Consider the following 17,060-nt stretch of genomic DNA (forward strand, 5'->3'; position numbering starts at 1 on the left):
CTGGGTGTCTCAGTCAGTTAAGCATCTACCTTCAGCTCAGGTCATAATTCTGGGATCGAGCTGTGCATCAGGCTCCCTGCTCAGTGGGAAGCCAGCTTCTTCTCCCACTCCCCTGCTTGTGTTCCCTCTCTCACTGTGTCTCTCTCTGTCAGATAAATAAATAAAATATTTTTTAAAAAGAAGTACCTACCAAAGACACCATACTTTATGGTGAAAATAGTGAATGTTTTCCATCTAAGTTTGGGAACAACATAAGGATGTCTACCATCTTTATTTCTGTTTATTATTGTGCAGGAGATCTGTTGAAGAAATATTTGCCTATCTCAGGGCACCTATAAGATGCAAAAAGTACTAAACATAAATTAAAGATTAAGAAACTATGTTGAGGGGCGCCTGGGTGGCTCAGTGGGTTAAAGCCTCTGCCTTCGGCTCAGGTCATGATCCCAGGGTCCTGGGATGGAGCCCCGCATCGGGCTCTCTGCTCAGCAGGGAGCCTGCTTCCTCCTCTCTCTCTCTGCCTGCCTCTCTGCCTACTTGTAATCTCTGTCTGTCAAATAAAATAAATAAAATCTTTAAAAAAAAAAAAAGAAACTATGTTGATTATAAAACTCAACACCCAAAACAAGAATACTCATTAAAAAATGGGGAAAAGACATGATTAGACATTTTCCCAGAGAAGACATACAGAAGGCTGAGAGACACGTGAATAGATGTTCAACATCACTCATCATCAGGGAAACACAAATCAAAAATGAGATATCACTTCATACCTGTCAGAATGGCTAAAATCAACAACACAAGAAACAACAGTGTTAGCAAAGATATAGAGAAAGGGAACTGTTGCACTGTTGGTGGGAATGCAAACTGGTAAAGCCACTCCAGAAAACAGTATGGAGTTTCCTCAAAAGGTTAAAGGTAGGGGGATACGAAGCATGAGAGACTATGGACTCTGAGAAACAACCTGAGGGTTTTGGAGGGGAGGGGTTTGGGAGGTTGGGTGAGCCTGGTGGTAGGTATTAAGGAGGGCATGTATTGCATGGAGCACTGGGTGTGGTACATAAACAATGAATTCTGAAACACTGAAAAGAAATTTGAAAAAAAAATTTTTTTTAAAAAGTTAAAAGTAGAACTGGCCTACAACTCTGGAATTGCACTACTAGGTATTTTCCCAAAGAATACAAAAATACTAATTCAAAGGGATACTGGCATCCCGATGTTTATAGCAGCATTATCAACAATACCCAAACTATGGAAACAGCTCAAGTGTCCATCAACTGATGAATGGATAAATACAGGGTGATATATATATATATATATAACACAATGGAATACTAGTCATAAAAAAGAATGACATCTTGCCATTTGCGACGACATGGATGGAAGCTAGAGAGCATTGTGCTAAGCGAAATAAGTCAATCAGAGAGAGACAAATACCATATGATTTCATTCGTGTGGAATTTAAGAAACAAAACAAATGAGCAAAGGGAAAAAAGGAAGGAGAGATAAAGCAAGAAAAATTCTCCAGTATGAGAAAAACTGATGGTTGTCAGAGGGGAGGGAGTGGGGGAGGGATGTTGGATTAAATAAGAGGTGGGGCTTAAGGAGAGCACCTGTGATGAGCACTGGGTGTTGTGTGGAACTGTTGAATCAGTATATTGTATACCTGAAACTAATAATACACTGTATGTTAGCTAACTGGAATTTAAATAAACACTTTAAAAAAAGACACAATGTGGAAAATAATGATCTAACTAAAGATGACCTAACTAAAGATGAACTCATTGATATTTGGACAAAAACTTGACCACAACTTGTATTTAACTAAAAAATTGTTGTGTTCTTTGAAAGAAGTCTGCCTACCTTGGTCTTGTAAACTATGAAAGTTTTAATTACATTCACAACAGTATATGTTGAGAACCTAAATTTTCAACACTTGTGACCATCCAAACAAAAGGTCAAAATCAACTGGATATTACATGCATGTTGCCTTGTCAAAGGGCACCTCATGGTTTAATTCTCTTATTCAAGCTAACTACTGCCTTTACACTAAAGTCTTTAAAAAATAAAATGTAGCTTACCTTGTCAAGATTTTAAATGTGTTTTTTGTTATTCAATGTTTTAACGAAGAAGGTATGTATTATTATATCACAAATTTTAAAATATTTTGATAACTATATTTCACTATAGTTTCCTTTGTAATCCAATTTATTTTATTTTATGCATTTAGAAACATTACTCTGAGAAGACTCCATAGGCTTTGCCAGACTAGCAAAAGAGCCATTGCACAGAAAGCTCAAGAAGCTCATGGTTTTTCTGGAAAGTTGAAATAGAAATATCTGATGAAGTGGTACCTGACTGGCTCAGTGGGTAGAGCATGTAACTCTTGATTTCAGGATTGTAAATTCAAGCCCCACGCTGGGTGAAGAGATTACTTAAAAAAATAAAATCTTTATTAAAAAAAACATCTGATGAAGACAGCAATATGTCCTTCAAGTACTGGAACATCATGAGCAATCTCATGAGATGAGTTGATCTCAGTGTCTCATAACAGCAACTGGAAGACCACCTTCTGCTTGTCTTAATGATAATGACCTCATCTCCTACCAGCGATTTAGGCCAGGAAGCTGCCTAGATTCCTGCTTTTGACCCTGATAGGATGTCTAGAACCCTACCTATAGTTATTACGACAATGATTCCATACCTTAAGAGGCAAATGCCTCCCCCAAAGGGGGTGTTCTCTCTCTCCCTCAAATATATAAATAAAATCTTTAAAAAAAAAATGGGGTGCCAGAATGGCTCAGTTGGTTAAGAGTTCGACTCTTGGTTTCAGCTCAGGTCATGGTCTTGGGGTCACAGTCTGGGGTTCCGTGGGATCAAGCTCCCCCATCAGGCTCTGTGCAGAATCTGCTTGTCCCTGTCCTCCCCCTCTGCCCCTTTCCCTTCTAATAAATAAATAAAATCTTTAAAAAAATTTTTAAAAAGAGGAAAATGAGCATTTTGGCCACTTCCCCAGATTCATGTTGGGTTTTTTCCTTTTTTTAAGATTTTATTTACTTATTTGACAGAGTGAGAGAGAGAGAGCATCAGCACAAGCAGGGAGAGCTGCAGAAAGAGGGAGAGGGAGAGGCAGGCTCCCCATTGAGGAGAGCTCACTGTGGGGCTCTATCCCAGACTCTGGGATCATGACCTGAGCCAAAGGCAGATGCTCAACCAACTGAGCCACCCAGGCACCTCAATCCCAGATTCACGTTGTATACATTGCCTAAATCTTATGCTCATTTGTGCCTTTAGCTCCAGACATGGAATCAGCTATTTCTCCAAGGATCCTAGGTGTTCTTTTTAGTGGAAATAGTATTAGAGATCATAGTACTGGACATCAGAGTGTGTCACTGCGTCAGATTGTTCTGGGCTATTTCAGTGGGACAACGAAACAGATTTTTCTTGTAAAGGAATATCATATTGTTACTTCAAAATTCAGGGTTCCTACGAAAATTCTTGATTTCCTCTAAACTAAATATCTTACACTAATCCTTTTCCTGATAAAATTGATATAACTATTTATTTGGTTTATCCCACAATGTAAGTTAAAAATAATATAAAATCAGGTGCCTGAGTGGCTCAGTTAAGAGTCCAACTCTTGATTTGGGCTCTGGGCATGATCTCAGGGTTGTGAGATCGAGCCCCATGCTGACATTGGGCTCCGTTGGGCTCCACTGGGCTCCGTTGGGCTCTGGAGCTCAGCCGGCAATCCACTTAAGATTCTCTCTCCCTCTGCCCTTACCCCCAATCGCATGTGCACACGCGGGTGCGTGCTCTCTCTCTCTCTCTTTCAAAAATACATAAATAAATCTTAAAAATCATAATACAATATCAATACAAATATTAATTCTAAATATGGTTCAAAACTTTCTAGTGATTCCTTTTGATTTTAGATGGTAGCTGTTTTTAGCTCCTAATAGGAGGATCTCCTCCATCTTGAGATAAAGTGAAAACCCAAGGAGAGTTTCCATATAAGAGATCTGTTTCCATACAATGGTTTATTTGTCACCACCCTCAGGTCCATCAGTAATGACTTAGTTATAAATACAAGGCTTATATGATTTCCAGCTAAAAATCAATTTATCTCCTATTCTTTAATTTCTAGTGACATCAGAATCCTTATATTCTAACTGTACTTCTAACTTTGTTAAATCCTGACCTCATCTTTAAAGATTGTAAATTTTTGCATCCTTTCATGCCTGTATGCTCTTGTCATTTTAAATATGCGAAATTCTTTTATAAATTTAAAATATAATAAATTGTTGTTCTAAAGTTTGTGACATATACATTGGAAAGACTCTCCCAATTAGTATTACATTGACCAGTACCCATCACATTTTTATTTTTTTTTTATTTTTTTTTATTTTTTTTTTATTATTTTTTTTAAAGATTTTATTTATTTATTTGACAGAGAGATCACAAGCAGGCAGAGAGGCAGGCAAAGAGAGAGGAGGAAGCAGGCTCCCTGAGAGAGCAGAGAGTCCGATGCGGGGCTCGATCCCAGGACCCCGAGATCATGACCTGAGCCGAAGGCAGCGGCTCAACCCACTGAGCCACCCAGGCGCCCCACCCAACACATTTTTAATTTTTTTGCAGGGAAATCAAAGAGGTAACTAGTACTTATTTTATGAATCTACCAATTAGCAAAAAAAAATAATACAGGCAATACTGGTTTTGACATTTTCTTTGGAAGATTCTTGGCTCCTAGGTGAAATTCATACTAGGATTCTTATTTTAATTGATAAACATAGAGTAGAATACCAAATTCTCAGATGTCACTGGATAAACACAAATATCTACTACTTTAATATACTAAAAATTCAAATTCCACCCAACCAACTTAAAATATTATGTTATATAACCAGAGAATATGAAAGGGAAAAAGAAAAGCCACTGTTTGGAAACTGAATCTTTCCCAGAATATTCAAGAGGTAACTTTTTATACACTCATATGATTCTAAGATTAACTAAGTCCTGCCAGAACTATTTCCTAAAACACACCATCTTTTCCCATTTCATTTTATTGCTATTAAAATCCTAGGTTATATCATATTTGCATAGGTTTTAGCTATTTGGGTTTTACCGCAGAAATCCAAATGCTTGCCATGCCCCAAATTTTGCACTCCGTAATAACTGCATCTATCAGTACAGAATGAAACAGAAAATAATGTTTTTTTAAAATCAAGGTAAATCCATCGGCTCTCTGGCACTCAGGCCTTCAAACTACGCTACCAGTTTTCATGAGTCTCCAGAGCAGGTACCAAACTGGGGGACTACTCAGCATTTGTAATCAAGTGACCCAATACCTTACGATAAATCTCTTTTTCTCTCTCCCTCTCCCCCCAACCTCTCTCTCCATGTATATATTATATATTGGGTATAAAATGGATCAAAGACCTAAACCTAAAAACAAAAACAATAAAACTCTTAGAAAAAACATAGGGGAAAAGCTTCATGACATCAGCTATGGCAATGTTTTTTTCAAATATGACACCACAAACACAGACAACAAGGAAAAAACAGATAAATCAGACTTCATCGAAATATATGTTTGTCCATCAAGAAGCAGTCTCAACAAAATGAAAAGGCAACCCATGGAATGAGAGAAAATATGTGCAATATATATATATATATATATATATATATATATATATGATAAGGGATTAACATCCGGGATATACAGACTCCTACAACTCAGCAACAATAACAAAAACCAAGTAATCCTATTAAAACATGGGTAGATCATAGGACTTGAATAGACATTTCTCCATAAGATACAGAAATAGCCAATAAGCACATGAAAAGATGCTCAACATCATTAATCATTAGGGAAATGCAAATTAAATCACAGTGAGTTACTACTTCAAACCTCTTAGCATGGCTATTATCAAAAAGCAGAAAATTGGTGTTGGTAAGGATGTGGAGAAAATGGAACTCTTGTGCATTGCTGCTGGGAATATAAAATGGTGCAGCCATTAGAGAAGGAAGTACGGCATTTCCTCAAGAAATTGAACATAGAACTACCATATGATCCAGCCATTCCACTTCTGGGAATCCGCCCAAAGAATGTAAATCAGAGATCTAAACAGATATTTGTACAGTGAGATATAACAGATTTGTACAACAGATATTTGTATAATGTTGATGGCAACATTATTCACAATAGCCAAAATGTGAAAACAACTTAGTGTTCATTGATGGATGAACAGATAAACAAGATGTGGTATGAATGGAATATTATTCAGCCTTTAAAAAGAAGGAAATTCTGACACATGCTGCAACATAGATGAATCTTAAAAGGACCTTATGCAAATGAAATACAAGTCAGCCACAAAAGGACAAATATTGTCTGATTCACTGACACGAGATACCTAGAGTACTGGGATTCAGAAAGACAGAGAAGAGTGATCATTGCCAAGGGCTGGGGGGGAAGAATAGGAAGAATAACTTCTGAATAGGAGTTATTCTTTAATGGCTAGAGAATTTCCTTTGGCAAGATGAAAAAGTTCTGCAGATGGATGGTGGTGATGGTTGCCCAACAATGTGAATGTGCTTAATGCTACTAAATTGTACATGTAAAAATGGTTAAGATGGTTGATTTGTAGGTTTTGTGTTGTATATATACATCTTATCCCAAAAAGCTAAAAAAAAAAAAAAAAAAAAAAGTACTGACTTGATGCATTTGGGGAAGTGTGAGGACTATATATACTGTTCTGCAAAGGATAAATCAGTGGTCACCTAATAGGACCTCCAAACCAATTCCCTTCTCCTTCTCTTCCCAAAGCACTGGACTGTTGATTGCCCTCAGGAATCAGTTGGTTAAACAGAGGGAAATTCTGCAATTTTAAATTCTATATAATGATGTTTTATTGACTGCATTCCTATTATTGCTTTCCTTGCCCAAAGCTTTGCCTTAATGTACACACACATACACACTTCACATCCTTAAAATACTAAAGCCTAGAGAAAAAGAGGGGGCAAGGACAGAAAAAAAAAAAAAAAAGCCTTAAAAAAGCGACAGAAGGCAGCATCACGTCCACATAGCTGCTGCTTTTACTCCCATGGTCCGTTTTAGCTTCCAAGAGCTGTCCCCGTCCCAACGCCGGTTCATTGCTGAGACCTTCTTTGCGAACAAAGGCGGGACTGGATTGGAATGTTCTTAAATTCCGAGGTTCCACTTCTAAACAACGTGGACTCGGTGCGTTCTCCAACTGGAAAGACAGAGGTCAGCCACGTCTCCAGTCCGTTTTTGGCTTCCACGGCCCAAAAAAGCAAAGCACTCCTCTCTCCTGCCTCTGCACTCCTCCCCCGCCCCCTCTTACCCCTTCCATCTTTTCCTTCCCCTCTTCTCCAGCTTTCGCTCTTTCAAGGGAACGAGCTCGCGCCACCCCAAGCCCAACACAAACCGTGCCTTCCTCTCGGGAAAAACTCGTGCCTCAACGTAGGCTAGAAATAGCGAGGGCCAAGACGCGGGGTGGCCACTCCGGCACCTCCCGCGCGCCCGGGAAAGCCCAAGCCCTCCAGCTGTGGGGTGGTGGGCTCCCCGGCACCGTGGCCAGTGCCCGCTCCCCGCCGGGAACAACCTCTTCACTGTTGCTGCCGCCAGCGGGGGCCAGCCGCCAGCCCCGGCGCGCCCGGGGCCGCCCCCGGTGCCAGGGTCGGATCGGGTGACCGCGCGGGCGTGCGCCCCGCTGTGGGGCCGGCCTCCCGCCTGAAAGAGGCCGGCCCCCCGGCGCGCCCCGCCCCGCCGGCTCTGGCGCCTAGCTCCCGCTCCCGCCGCGCCCGCCGCCACTCGCAGCCGCTCGCCCGGCCCGCCTGCACGCTCGCCCTTCTCGCGCCGCAGCCATGGGTCCCGGAGGCGCACGAGCCCCGGCGCTGCAGCTCCTCGCTCTGGGCGCGCTGCTGTGGCCGGCGGCCGGCGCCTGGGAACTCACCATCCTGCACACTAACGACGTGCACAGCCGGCTAGAGCAGACCAGCGAGGACTCGAGCAAGTGCGTCAATGCGAGTCGCTGCGTGGGCGGCGTGGCGCGGCTCTTCACCAAGGTGCAGCAGATCCGCCGTACGGAGCCGCACGTGCTGCTGCTCGACGCCGGCGACCAGTACCAGGGCACCATTTGGTTCACCGTGTACAAGGGCACCGAGGTGGCGCACTTCATGAACGCCCTGCGCTACGATGCCATGGTAAGAAGGCGGCTGGCCGGGGCGGTTGTCGAGCCCGGGGGTAGGAGTCCCGAGCCGAGGGGGAAACCGGCGCGGAGGAGCAGCCGACGGTGTGGCACCGGGTGGCCCGCCTGGGGCGGAGTTCAGGGCGAGGCGGGGAGAAAGCGGGACGCTGGCAGGCGTGCCAGGTAGATGCAGACAGAGAAGTCCCTTGGATGATTCGTTTGGAGGAGGCGGACTCAGCGCTACCTCCGAGGGCGTCAGCGGGCGTACGTGGGAGCGTTGGCAATTACCCAGGACCAGGGACCGAAGCAGAATGCTTTATTTCGGGTTTAGTGGAGGGAAAACTCAGGGTCAAAGAGGTTGAGTAGAGTGTGCTGGTCACCAGTGCCAAAAGAGAGATACGGTAAGAATGGATCTTCCCACGGGTCCGTCTCCGGTGCAGAAAGTCTGCACCCCCGCCAAAAAAAAAAAAAAAAAAAAAAAAAGAAAAAAAAAGAAAAGAAAAGAAAAAGGATTCCAGATTCCTTAGATGTAGGAGCTCGAGCCTAATTACGCTCCCAAGCTTGGGGTAGAGTCCTGGCTCCGCTCTCTTCTGTGCGCGAGTTATTTAGTCTCTCTGTGCCTCAGTGCCAGCCTCTATAAAATGGGGATAACGTATCTACCTCAGGGGGTTTCCTGGTGCATAGCATGGCTTCCGTAAATGTTAGTTATCAGTACCAGATACTACTCTACAGGTTTTTAAAATGGAAGAAAAGAAACATCCGGAGAGAATGAAAATGCAGAAACACTAGGATTTCAAAGGATTTTTATAAAATCAATTTGGCAGCACGGATTTAGAGTCTAACTGAAGGGATGAAGCCCTTGAAATACATGCGGGAGTTTAAGTCCAAGCTCCCAAATGCTCTGGGAAAGGCAATGCCTTATTTGCTCTAGAAAATGAGCAGAGAGGGGGTATGCATTAATAAATATGACCAAAACATATATATGGTTTGTTTTTCTCATCAAACCACCACCCAAGTTTAACCCAGCGTAAAATCCTAGAGTAAACGGCTTCTGTGGAGAAACAGGGGACAAGAAATCTTAAGGGCTTTAGAAGAGGAAGAAGAGAGCAAGGGTCCAGAAGGAAGGGAAGGAGAGGTGTGTGTGGTCCAGGCTGAGATACAGAGGGTTAGCAATACACTTGGTATGAAAACAGCACAGAGGTTATTTTTTTCCCTGGAAGCTTGGAGAAAGGAGGACAGGAAAGGCTGATAAGGTAGAGCTGTTTGGTTTTTTCCACCAACAAGAAAACTCATCCTGGAGAGATGAGAGATGGGCAGAGGGAGTTCCTCTCCATTCTGATAGTAGGTTGTGGGTTATCAGAGACACTGAAAGCACAGGGATTCAAGCAGATCCCTACACCTCTGAGTCCATGGGTGCTGGGGATGGAGGGCTCATCAGCATCTGTCTGGACTTCACAGAAGAGTGGGGGGGGTCTCAAGAACCCTGTATGGTCTCTTTTCATTGCTATCTCCATAGTCCAACTTGCCTGATGCTTTGTGTGGAGTAATGTCAGAACAAATATTTACTGAATTGAATTGTTACTAGTTTACATCTCGATTTCCTCCCAGAAGGGTAAAATAAACATCATGTGAGTTTGTTTTGATTTCACATATAGATGACCACTCTTAAAATTTCTCTTTGTGATACCCTTTTCTCCACAGCTATGTTAACTCCTTTTGATGAAAAAAAGAGAGAGAGAGAGAATTCCTCATTTTCCCTAGTCCTCACGTTTTCCTATTTAAGTCAGATTGAGCCCGTGATGTTAATCATCCAATCAGATGTCTGCGATAGGACTCTGGGTGAGGCTGGAACAATTTGCTGCAAGTTACAGCGCGTCAGTGGAAGTATTTAGAATGCTTTTTGTTGGATGGAATAATTTTCTTTCAAGTTTCACTCAAGATAATTGGGCTGGGACCTGAGGAAAAAATAGATTGCTATATAATGTTGACATGAGGTAAAGAGGGGGAGTCTGATGGCCACGTTCCTGATAGTATCTCAGCATCTGTGCCATTCTGGGGTTTGACAAACATGATTTGACCTGCGTAGAATGGACTCCTGTTATGCTTTAGCGTGTGATAAAGCTCTGCCGTATTCTTGTTTTACGGAGATTTTTCATTGTCATTTTGCTTATGTTATACTCCTCTCAGGGAATTTATTGCTGTTCTGCTCTAAGTGTTGGCCCACTCCACCCACTCACTCACCACATCTTCAATTCCAGGAAGCTGGTGATTCTGGTTTGGGTGGAAAACAGTCGTCGAGGGGCCTCACCAGTTCTCTAGAAACTGGGCTTGGTTAGAGGAGCCACATCTAAGGACTCAAGGTAGTATAGAGCGCAAAGAGAAGCTACTCTAATCTAGCTTCACCCCTGGAGGTCCCTGGAGCAGGAGCCTCAGAGGTGGTGTAGACTTTCTAGACCTGTGTGTCCCAGTGAGTGCTGCTGGAGCGGTTCTGACACCTCTGGAGGCCCCCGGGCCAGCCCGGAGTCCCCCTAGACCCAGCTGCCAGGCAGGAAATTCTGGAGGGAGATCTTCAGAAGCCACTTGTTGGTGGAACTGTCTGGGTGGAAGGATGAGTGTCCCCCGAGGTGTGAGGAGGATGGCACTCACAGTGTGAGCTGGGCTGGGTTCCTGGGTTCCTGGGTTCCTTTCTCCAAGCTTCCTGTTCCCTAACTGGGAAAGGAGAGGGATAACCCCTACCCGCACTGTGTAGGATTTTTATGAGCAGTGCATAACAAATGTAAAAATCCCTAGCGCCCTGCTGGGTCATAGGACGTGCCCAGGAAAGGTTAGTTCTGGGTGTCCTGGTGTGGGGATGGAGGAGGAATAAGAAGAAGGCGTGAGGAAGGAAAGGTTTGGGTTTTACAATCAGTTTATCTGATTCCGACTGCCTGCCATGCTCTACCCCGGCCCCCCGGGACCCCCAACATCATTTCTAAGCCCCATCGTGTAAACTATTCTTAGTATTTACTTGTGGAGTGGATTTGTGAAAACCCTTGAGAGCACACAGTCCGAGAGATTCATCTCAGGAGGTGGGATTCCCACCATGGAGATGTGCTGGGAGGAAGACAGCCTCCGGGAGTAGGGTGGCCTCCTCGTAGCGGGCCCTGGTCCCCTGAGCCCGCTTGCTGTCCGTAAGACCGCAGCCTCAGCCCCAGGAAACTACTCCTTGGTGCCTGAGCCCCCGGGATAGGGTGGGGACTGTGACTGCCAAAACTCACCCAGGAGACCCCTAATCAAATCGCCTTTCATCAATAGTCCCCACTTGCTTCGTGAGCAACCGCTCTGTTTGATGTTCTTGTTTCTGCTTGTCCTTGCAGAACTTTTATCACAGTGAAGGGTCTTATGTTCTTAAATTATGTAACTCCTTCTATTGCCCAGATCATTCTGTTTCTTTTGTCCTCAACTGATTGTTGTTGTGTTTTTTTTTGAACCTAGTTAACACAAAATGTTACATTAGTTTCACGTGTGCAACAATGTAATTGGACAAGATTCTATGTTCTGCTATGTGCACCACAAGTGTAGCTACTGTCACCGTACAGCCAAACAACACTTAGAGTAACACTGACTGTACTTAGGCTTTTATTCCCGCAGCTTCTTCATAAAGCAACTGGAGGCCTGTATTTCCCACTCCCCTTCACCCGTTTTGCCCAACTCCACATCCCCTCCCTCTGTCAACCGTTAGCTTATTCTCTGTATTTATAGTTTTGATTCTGCTTTTTTTTTTATTTTTTAAAGATTTTATTTATTTATTTGAGAGAGTGAGAGAGAGCATGAGAGGGGAGAAGGTCAGAGGGAGAAGCAGACTGCCTGTGGAGCTGGGAGCCCGATGCGGGACTCGATCCTGAGACTCCAGGATCATGACCTGAGCTGAAGGCAGTCGCTTAACCAGCTGAGCCACCCAGGCGCCCTTGATTCTGATTGTCGGCTCCGTGTTTATACCCGGCATAGTGCTGCCCAAAGACCTCCAGAGATTTTACCGTCCTCTCCTCCAGTGATGGTTTAGGACGAGCTTCTCTGAATAGCTTCCTGCACTTCCTTCCTGGGAGGGTTTCTTTGGGATCTATAGCCAATGGCAGAATTGCTGGCCACAGGGATGCGTATCCGTACTTTGAACAAGAACTGCCTGAGTGACTGGAGTGCTCTGTTCTCCCCAGTCTCCACATCCACACAGATGTGGAGCCCCTGATCCTCTCCCCTATCCTGCAGCATTATCCCACTTTCCAGAAGAAATGTCATCTCATTATTTGATCTTGTGTTTTTCTAATAACTGGGGACTTCGGCATATTTACTTTTTTTTTTTTTTTAAAGATTTTATTTATTTGAGAGAGATCACAAGTAGGCAGAGAGGCAGGGAGAGAGAGAGGAGGAAGCAGGCTCCCTGCGGAGCAGAGAGCCAGATGCGGGGCTCGATCCCAGGACCCCGGGATCATGACCTGAGCCGAAGGCAGAGGCTTTAACCCACTGAGCCACCCAGGTGCCCCGGCATATTTACTTTTTGAGTTTCCTTTTCCCTAATTGCATGTTCACATCCTTTGCTCTTTTTTAAAAATTAGGTTTGGGGCACCTGGGTGGCTCAGTCACTTAAGTGTCCAACTCTTGGTTTCTGCTCAGATCGTGATCTCAGGGTCCTGGGACAGAGGCCCCCCTCAACCGGCTCTGTGCTCAACAGGGAGTCTGCTGGAGATTCTCTCGCCCTCTGCCCCTCCCCCACCCACATGCCTGCTCTCACTCTCTAAATAAATAAATGAGGGATGCCTGGGTGGCTCATTCAGTTAAGACCCCGACTCTTGGTTTTGGCTCAGGCCATGATCTCCTGGTTGGGAGATAGAGCCCCAGGTAGGGCTCCCCACTCAGTAGAGTGTCCCCTTCCCCACTTCCCCTCCCCTACTCATGCATGTGTGTGCACTCTCACTCCAAAATAAATACATAAATCTTCTAAAAATAAATAATTAGGTTTACTCTAGTTTTTGTGATTTTCAGGAGTTCTAGATATTGCTCTGTGAGCAGTTTTTAGACATTGTGAATATCTTCTGATTATGTATGTCTTTGAACTCAATCCACAGTGTCTTTCACTGAATAGAAATCCTTCATTTGGTATAATCAAATTTGTCTTTTTTTTTTTTTTTTGCCTTTTGATGTGTGCTTTTGATAGTTTACATAAGTGTTTCTTATTTGAAGCTTATCACCCCCAGTACTCATCACCAGAAATTCAGAGATCAGTACTGTTCTCTCTGCGTTTTGAGAGATAATAAATCTGTAATCTGGGGCTATGCCATTCCCCTCTCTGGATCACCAGTTCCTCATCTATGCAATAAGAGTTTCGAACCAGCTCATCTCTGGGGTTCCACACATTTCTAAACAAATCATCCTAAGAAATGTTTTGATCAGGGCGCCTGGGTGGCTCAGTGGGTTGAGCTTCTGCCTTTGGCTCGGGTCGTGATCTCAGGGTCGTGGGATTGAGCCCCACATCGGGCTCTCTGCTCAGCGGGAAGCCTGCTTCCCCTTCTCTCTGCCTGCCTCTCTGCCTACTTGTGATGTCTGTCTGTCTCTCTCTCTCTGTCGAATAAATAAATAAAATCTTTAAAAAAAAAAAAAAAGAAATGTTTTGATCCAATTTCAGTTCAGTGGAATATTTTGATTGAGAGAAGGAGCAGGAGGATGGGGCAGAGATACAGAGGCAGGAATCTGCAAGGTTCTGGACCAGCCTGGACCAGAGCTGAGGTGACAGGAACCATGAGAGATGAGGTTGTATATGGCTGAAAGACCATCCTGAAAAGTCTGGGCTCTCCTCTGTCGTCACGGGTTGGGGTGTGGAGAGGCACTGGAGGTTTCTGAGTAGAGGGTGACTGTGGTATAATAAAAAAAAAAATAGGTATTTCGTCTTTATTCCCAGTTCCTGGCACACAGCTCCCCAAACCCATGGAATTTCCTGAGTGATGAGAGTCTTTTGTATGCTAATGAGATGACTGATGGCTGAGGACCACTAGATAGCTTTAGAAGGAGGACTGGAGTCATAAAATCCAAGCCACAGCTAGAGGATTGGAACTTTCTGCCTCCCCTCAACCTCCTGGGAGGAGAGAGTGGCTGGAGATTGAATTAATCGGCAATTGCCAGCGATTTAATCAACTATGTGTATGTGATTAAAAACCCCCTCAATGATGGGGTTCAGGTGGCTTCTGGTTTGGTGAACACACTGGGGTACTGGCAGGGCGGTGTGCCCAGAGAGGGCACAGGAGCTCTACCACCCCTCAGCCCCCTGCATACCTTGCCCTATGCAGGTCTGCTGCTTGGCTGTCCCTGAGTCATAGCCTTTATAATATACCAGTAATACTAACTAAGGCACTTTCCTGAGTTCTGTGAGTCATTCTAGCAAATTATTAAACCTGTGGAGGGGGTCATTATTGAACAGCCAGTTGGTAACCCCAGAGATCTGGAGAATTGGTTAGTGTGAGAAAAAAAACCTCTCAGTGACATAAGAAAATCACAGTTTGGGAGGATGAGCAGAAATGGCTGGGAGGCAGAAGACCTCCGAGAAGAGGATGGTGAAGAGGCTGGCAGTGGTCTAGGGTGAGATGGTCCCTGACCTATGGTGATAGGGAAAGAAAGGCTGAGTCCATGGAAGGTTTCATCGGGTAGGCAATGGAGCCTGGGGCTAAGAGGATGACCTCTGGAGTGACTGCCTGGGATCCAGTCCCCTCCCTTTCACTTAAAATCCGTGGACCGAGAGCAGGTTATTTAATCTTTCGCGGGCTCCATGTATACAGGTATAAGCTGGGTGTGATGACAGCCTTCACCAGAGGTTGTTGTGGGTGAAAAGGACACCATAGTTCATGGGAAATGCTTGGCACAGGGCCAGCTCACAGTAAAGCGTTAGGAAGTGCTGGCCCTGCTCACCTTCTGGGGACAGGGATGACTCAGGAGAAGGTGCGATCAAAAGATGACTAAGAGGGTTCAAGCCAGGTACACCGGGAGAGTCAGCAGGGTTTGCCACTACCACCCAGGAGCATGGAGTCTTCTACTTACCCTTCCCCCCTGACAGCTGAAACCTGCTATTTGCAGCACAGAAATGCAGTCTGAAGGCTCCTCTGAGCTTACTAGACAGGATTGGACCCTGCGGACCTGTGGCAGACAGGGGCAGTGGAAAGAGATTCGGACAGGACATCACGACTCCCGGGTTTTCCTGCTTACCTCCTCCTGCTTGTTAGCTATGTGAGTTTGGGGAGGGGATTCCTCATCTGTAGGATGGGGGATCGGGACGGGGTGGCATGTTGCATGTCACCCAGCCGCTCAGGCTTTGCCCTGCCCTCTGTCTTCCTTCAAATCTGCCAGTATGACTTGGTTTGCCCCAGAACTTAATTTTACACCCAAGTCTAAGTTTGCTTGACAACTCTCTTATGTCTCCCTCACAGTTACTGTCATGACAGCGAATTCTTGTAGAGAGACTTCCTTGGGTCTTCTTCCGGGTACCTTCCCTGTTTCCAGATAAATAGGTTCCCAGGATGTGGATGGAGCCTTACTGTACTTGTAAAAGAAGATGATGGCCTAAGGAATGGTAGGAGAATGAACCCAGTTTCAAGCCTGTTGTCTTTATGGCCCATTTAATCATTCAGTCCACAAAGATTCACTAAGCACTACACACACCAGGCTCCCTGCTAAGTGCTGGGCCAAGTGAATCTGACCTGTGAGGGAGAAACCTGCTATCTGGTGGATAGAAGGCAGTGCCCGGTTGAGCCCTTCTTTTTATATATTTTTTTAAGATTTTATTTATTTGACAGACAGAGATCACAAGTGGGCAGAGGGGCAAGGGGTGGGGGGATGGGTAGGTGGGAAGCAGGCTCCCTGATGAGCAGAGAGCCCAATGCTGGGCTCAATCCCAGGACCCTGGGATCATGACCTGAGCCAAAGGCAGAGGCTTTAACCCACTGAGCCACCCAGGCACCCCAAAAAACCATTTCTTTAAAGCATTTTTTACCAAGGGGTATAGTACATGAACTCAAGTCCCCACAGCCATAATGTCTCCATAATGCAAAATATACCCATATCTTTTTTTTTTTTTCAAGATTTTGTTTATTTATTTGATACAGAGAGAGATCACAAGTAGGCATAGAGGAAGGCAGAGAAAGAAGGGGAAGCAGGCTCCCGGCCAAGCAGAAAGCCCGATTTGGGGCTCGATCCCAGGACCCTGAGATCATGACCTGAGCCAAAGGCAAAGGGTTAATCCACTGAGCCACCCAGGCACCCTGGCTGAGCCCTTCTTGACCACATAGAGAGTCTGGCAAGACCTGTGAAGGATGGGGATAAGCAAAGCATAAATGACTGAAATTCTAACACCTGATCATGGGAATTCAAGGACCATAGATCTGGTCTGCAGAAGACACAACGTCAAGCCCATAAATGTGTCTTCTATGCCCAAATGCATAGTGGGGATGTTTCCTCTTTTCCCCAGAAAATTAATCCTGAGTCAAGAGAAGTCACCATCCATTCAGAGACGTTCAAAATCTCTCACATCAAAGAAACTCTCAGAATTACTTTATTTTCAGTAACAAGCCCAGGTTTGAGGAAGACAATTTAGCAATGTTAGTTTGGTGAAGCTTAAAAGAGGTATATTGATGGCAATGGTATTTTTTTTTCAGGGCAAGGAAAGTCAGTAGCAAAAACAATTAGACCTCAGAAGTTTTGACGGTCTGGGTGGTTGTGGATCCCCAAGCCTCAGTGATGTCAATGGCCCCCACCCCATCCTGTGGCTGTGGTTATGGCCTTTCTACTTCCTCTCTTCCTGAGTGAGTTCCACACCAGAGCTGGGCTGCGTAAGGC

General features: G+C 44.7%; 1 protein-coding gene across 2 annotated transcripts in view; it reads left to right on the forward strand.

Moving 5' to 3' along the window:
- Positions 1 to 7,884: 7,884 nt before the first annotated feature.
- LOC111147462 (5'-nucleotidase ecto) overlaps positions 7,885 to 17,060 on the forward strand; it is a 46,782-nt gene continuing 37,606 nt past the window's right edge. For both annotated transcript variants that reach the window (XM_022503491.1, XM_022503492.1), the window contains exon 1: positions 7,885 to 8,223. In XM_022503491.1, coding sequence (XP_022359199.1) covers positions 7,885 to 8,223 — 339 coding nt within the window. The remainder of the gene's footprint in view (positions 8,224 to 17,060) is intronic.

This window comes from Enhydra lutris, unplaced genomic scaffold (genome assembly GCF_002288905.1).
Source record: "Enhydra lutris kenyoni isolate GAN:26980312 unplaced genomic scaffold, ASM228890v2 scaffoldscaffold17, whole genome shotgun sequence".
In the NCBI taxonomy this organism is placed as follows: domain Eukaryota; kingdom Metazoa; phylum Chordata; class Mammalia; order Carnivora; family Mustelidae; genus Enhydra; species Enhydra lutris.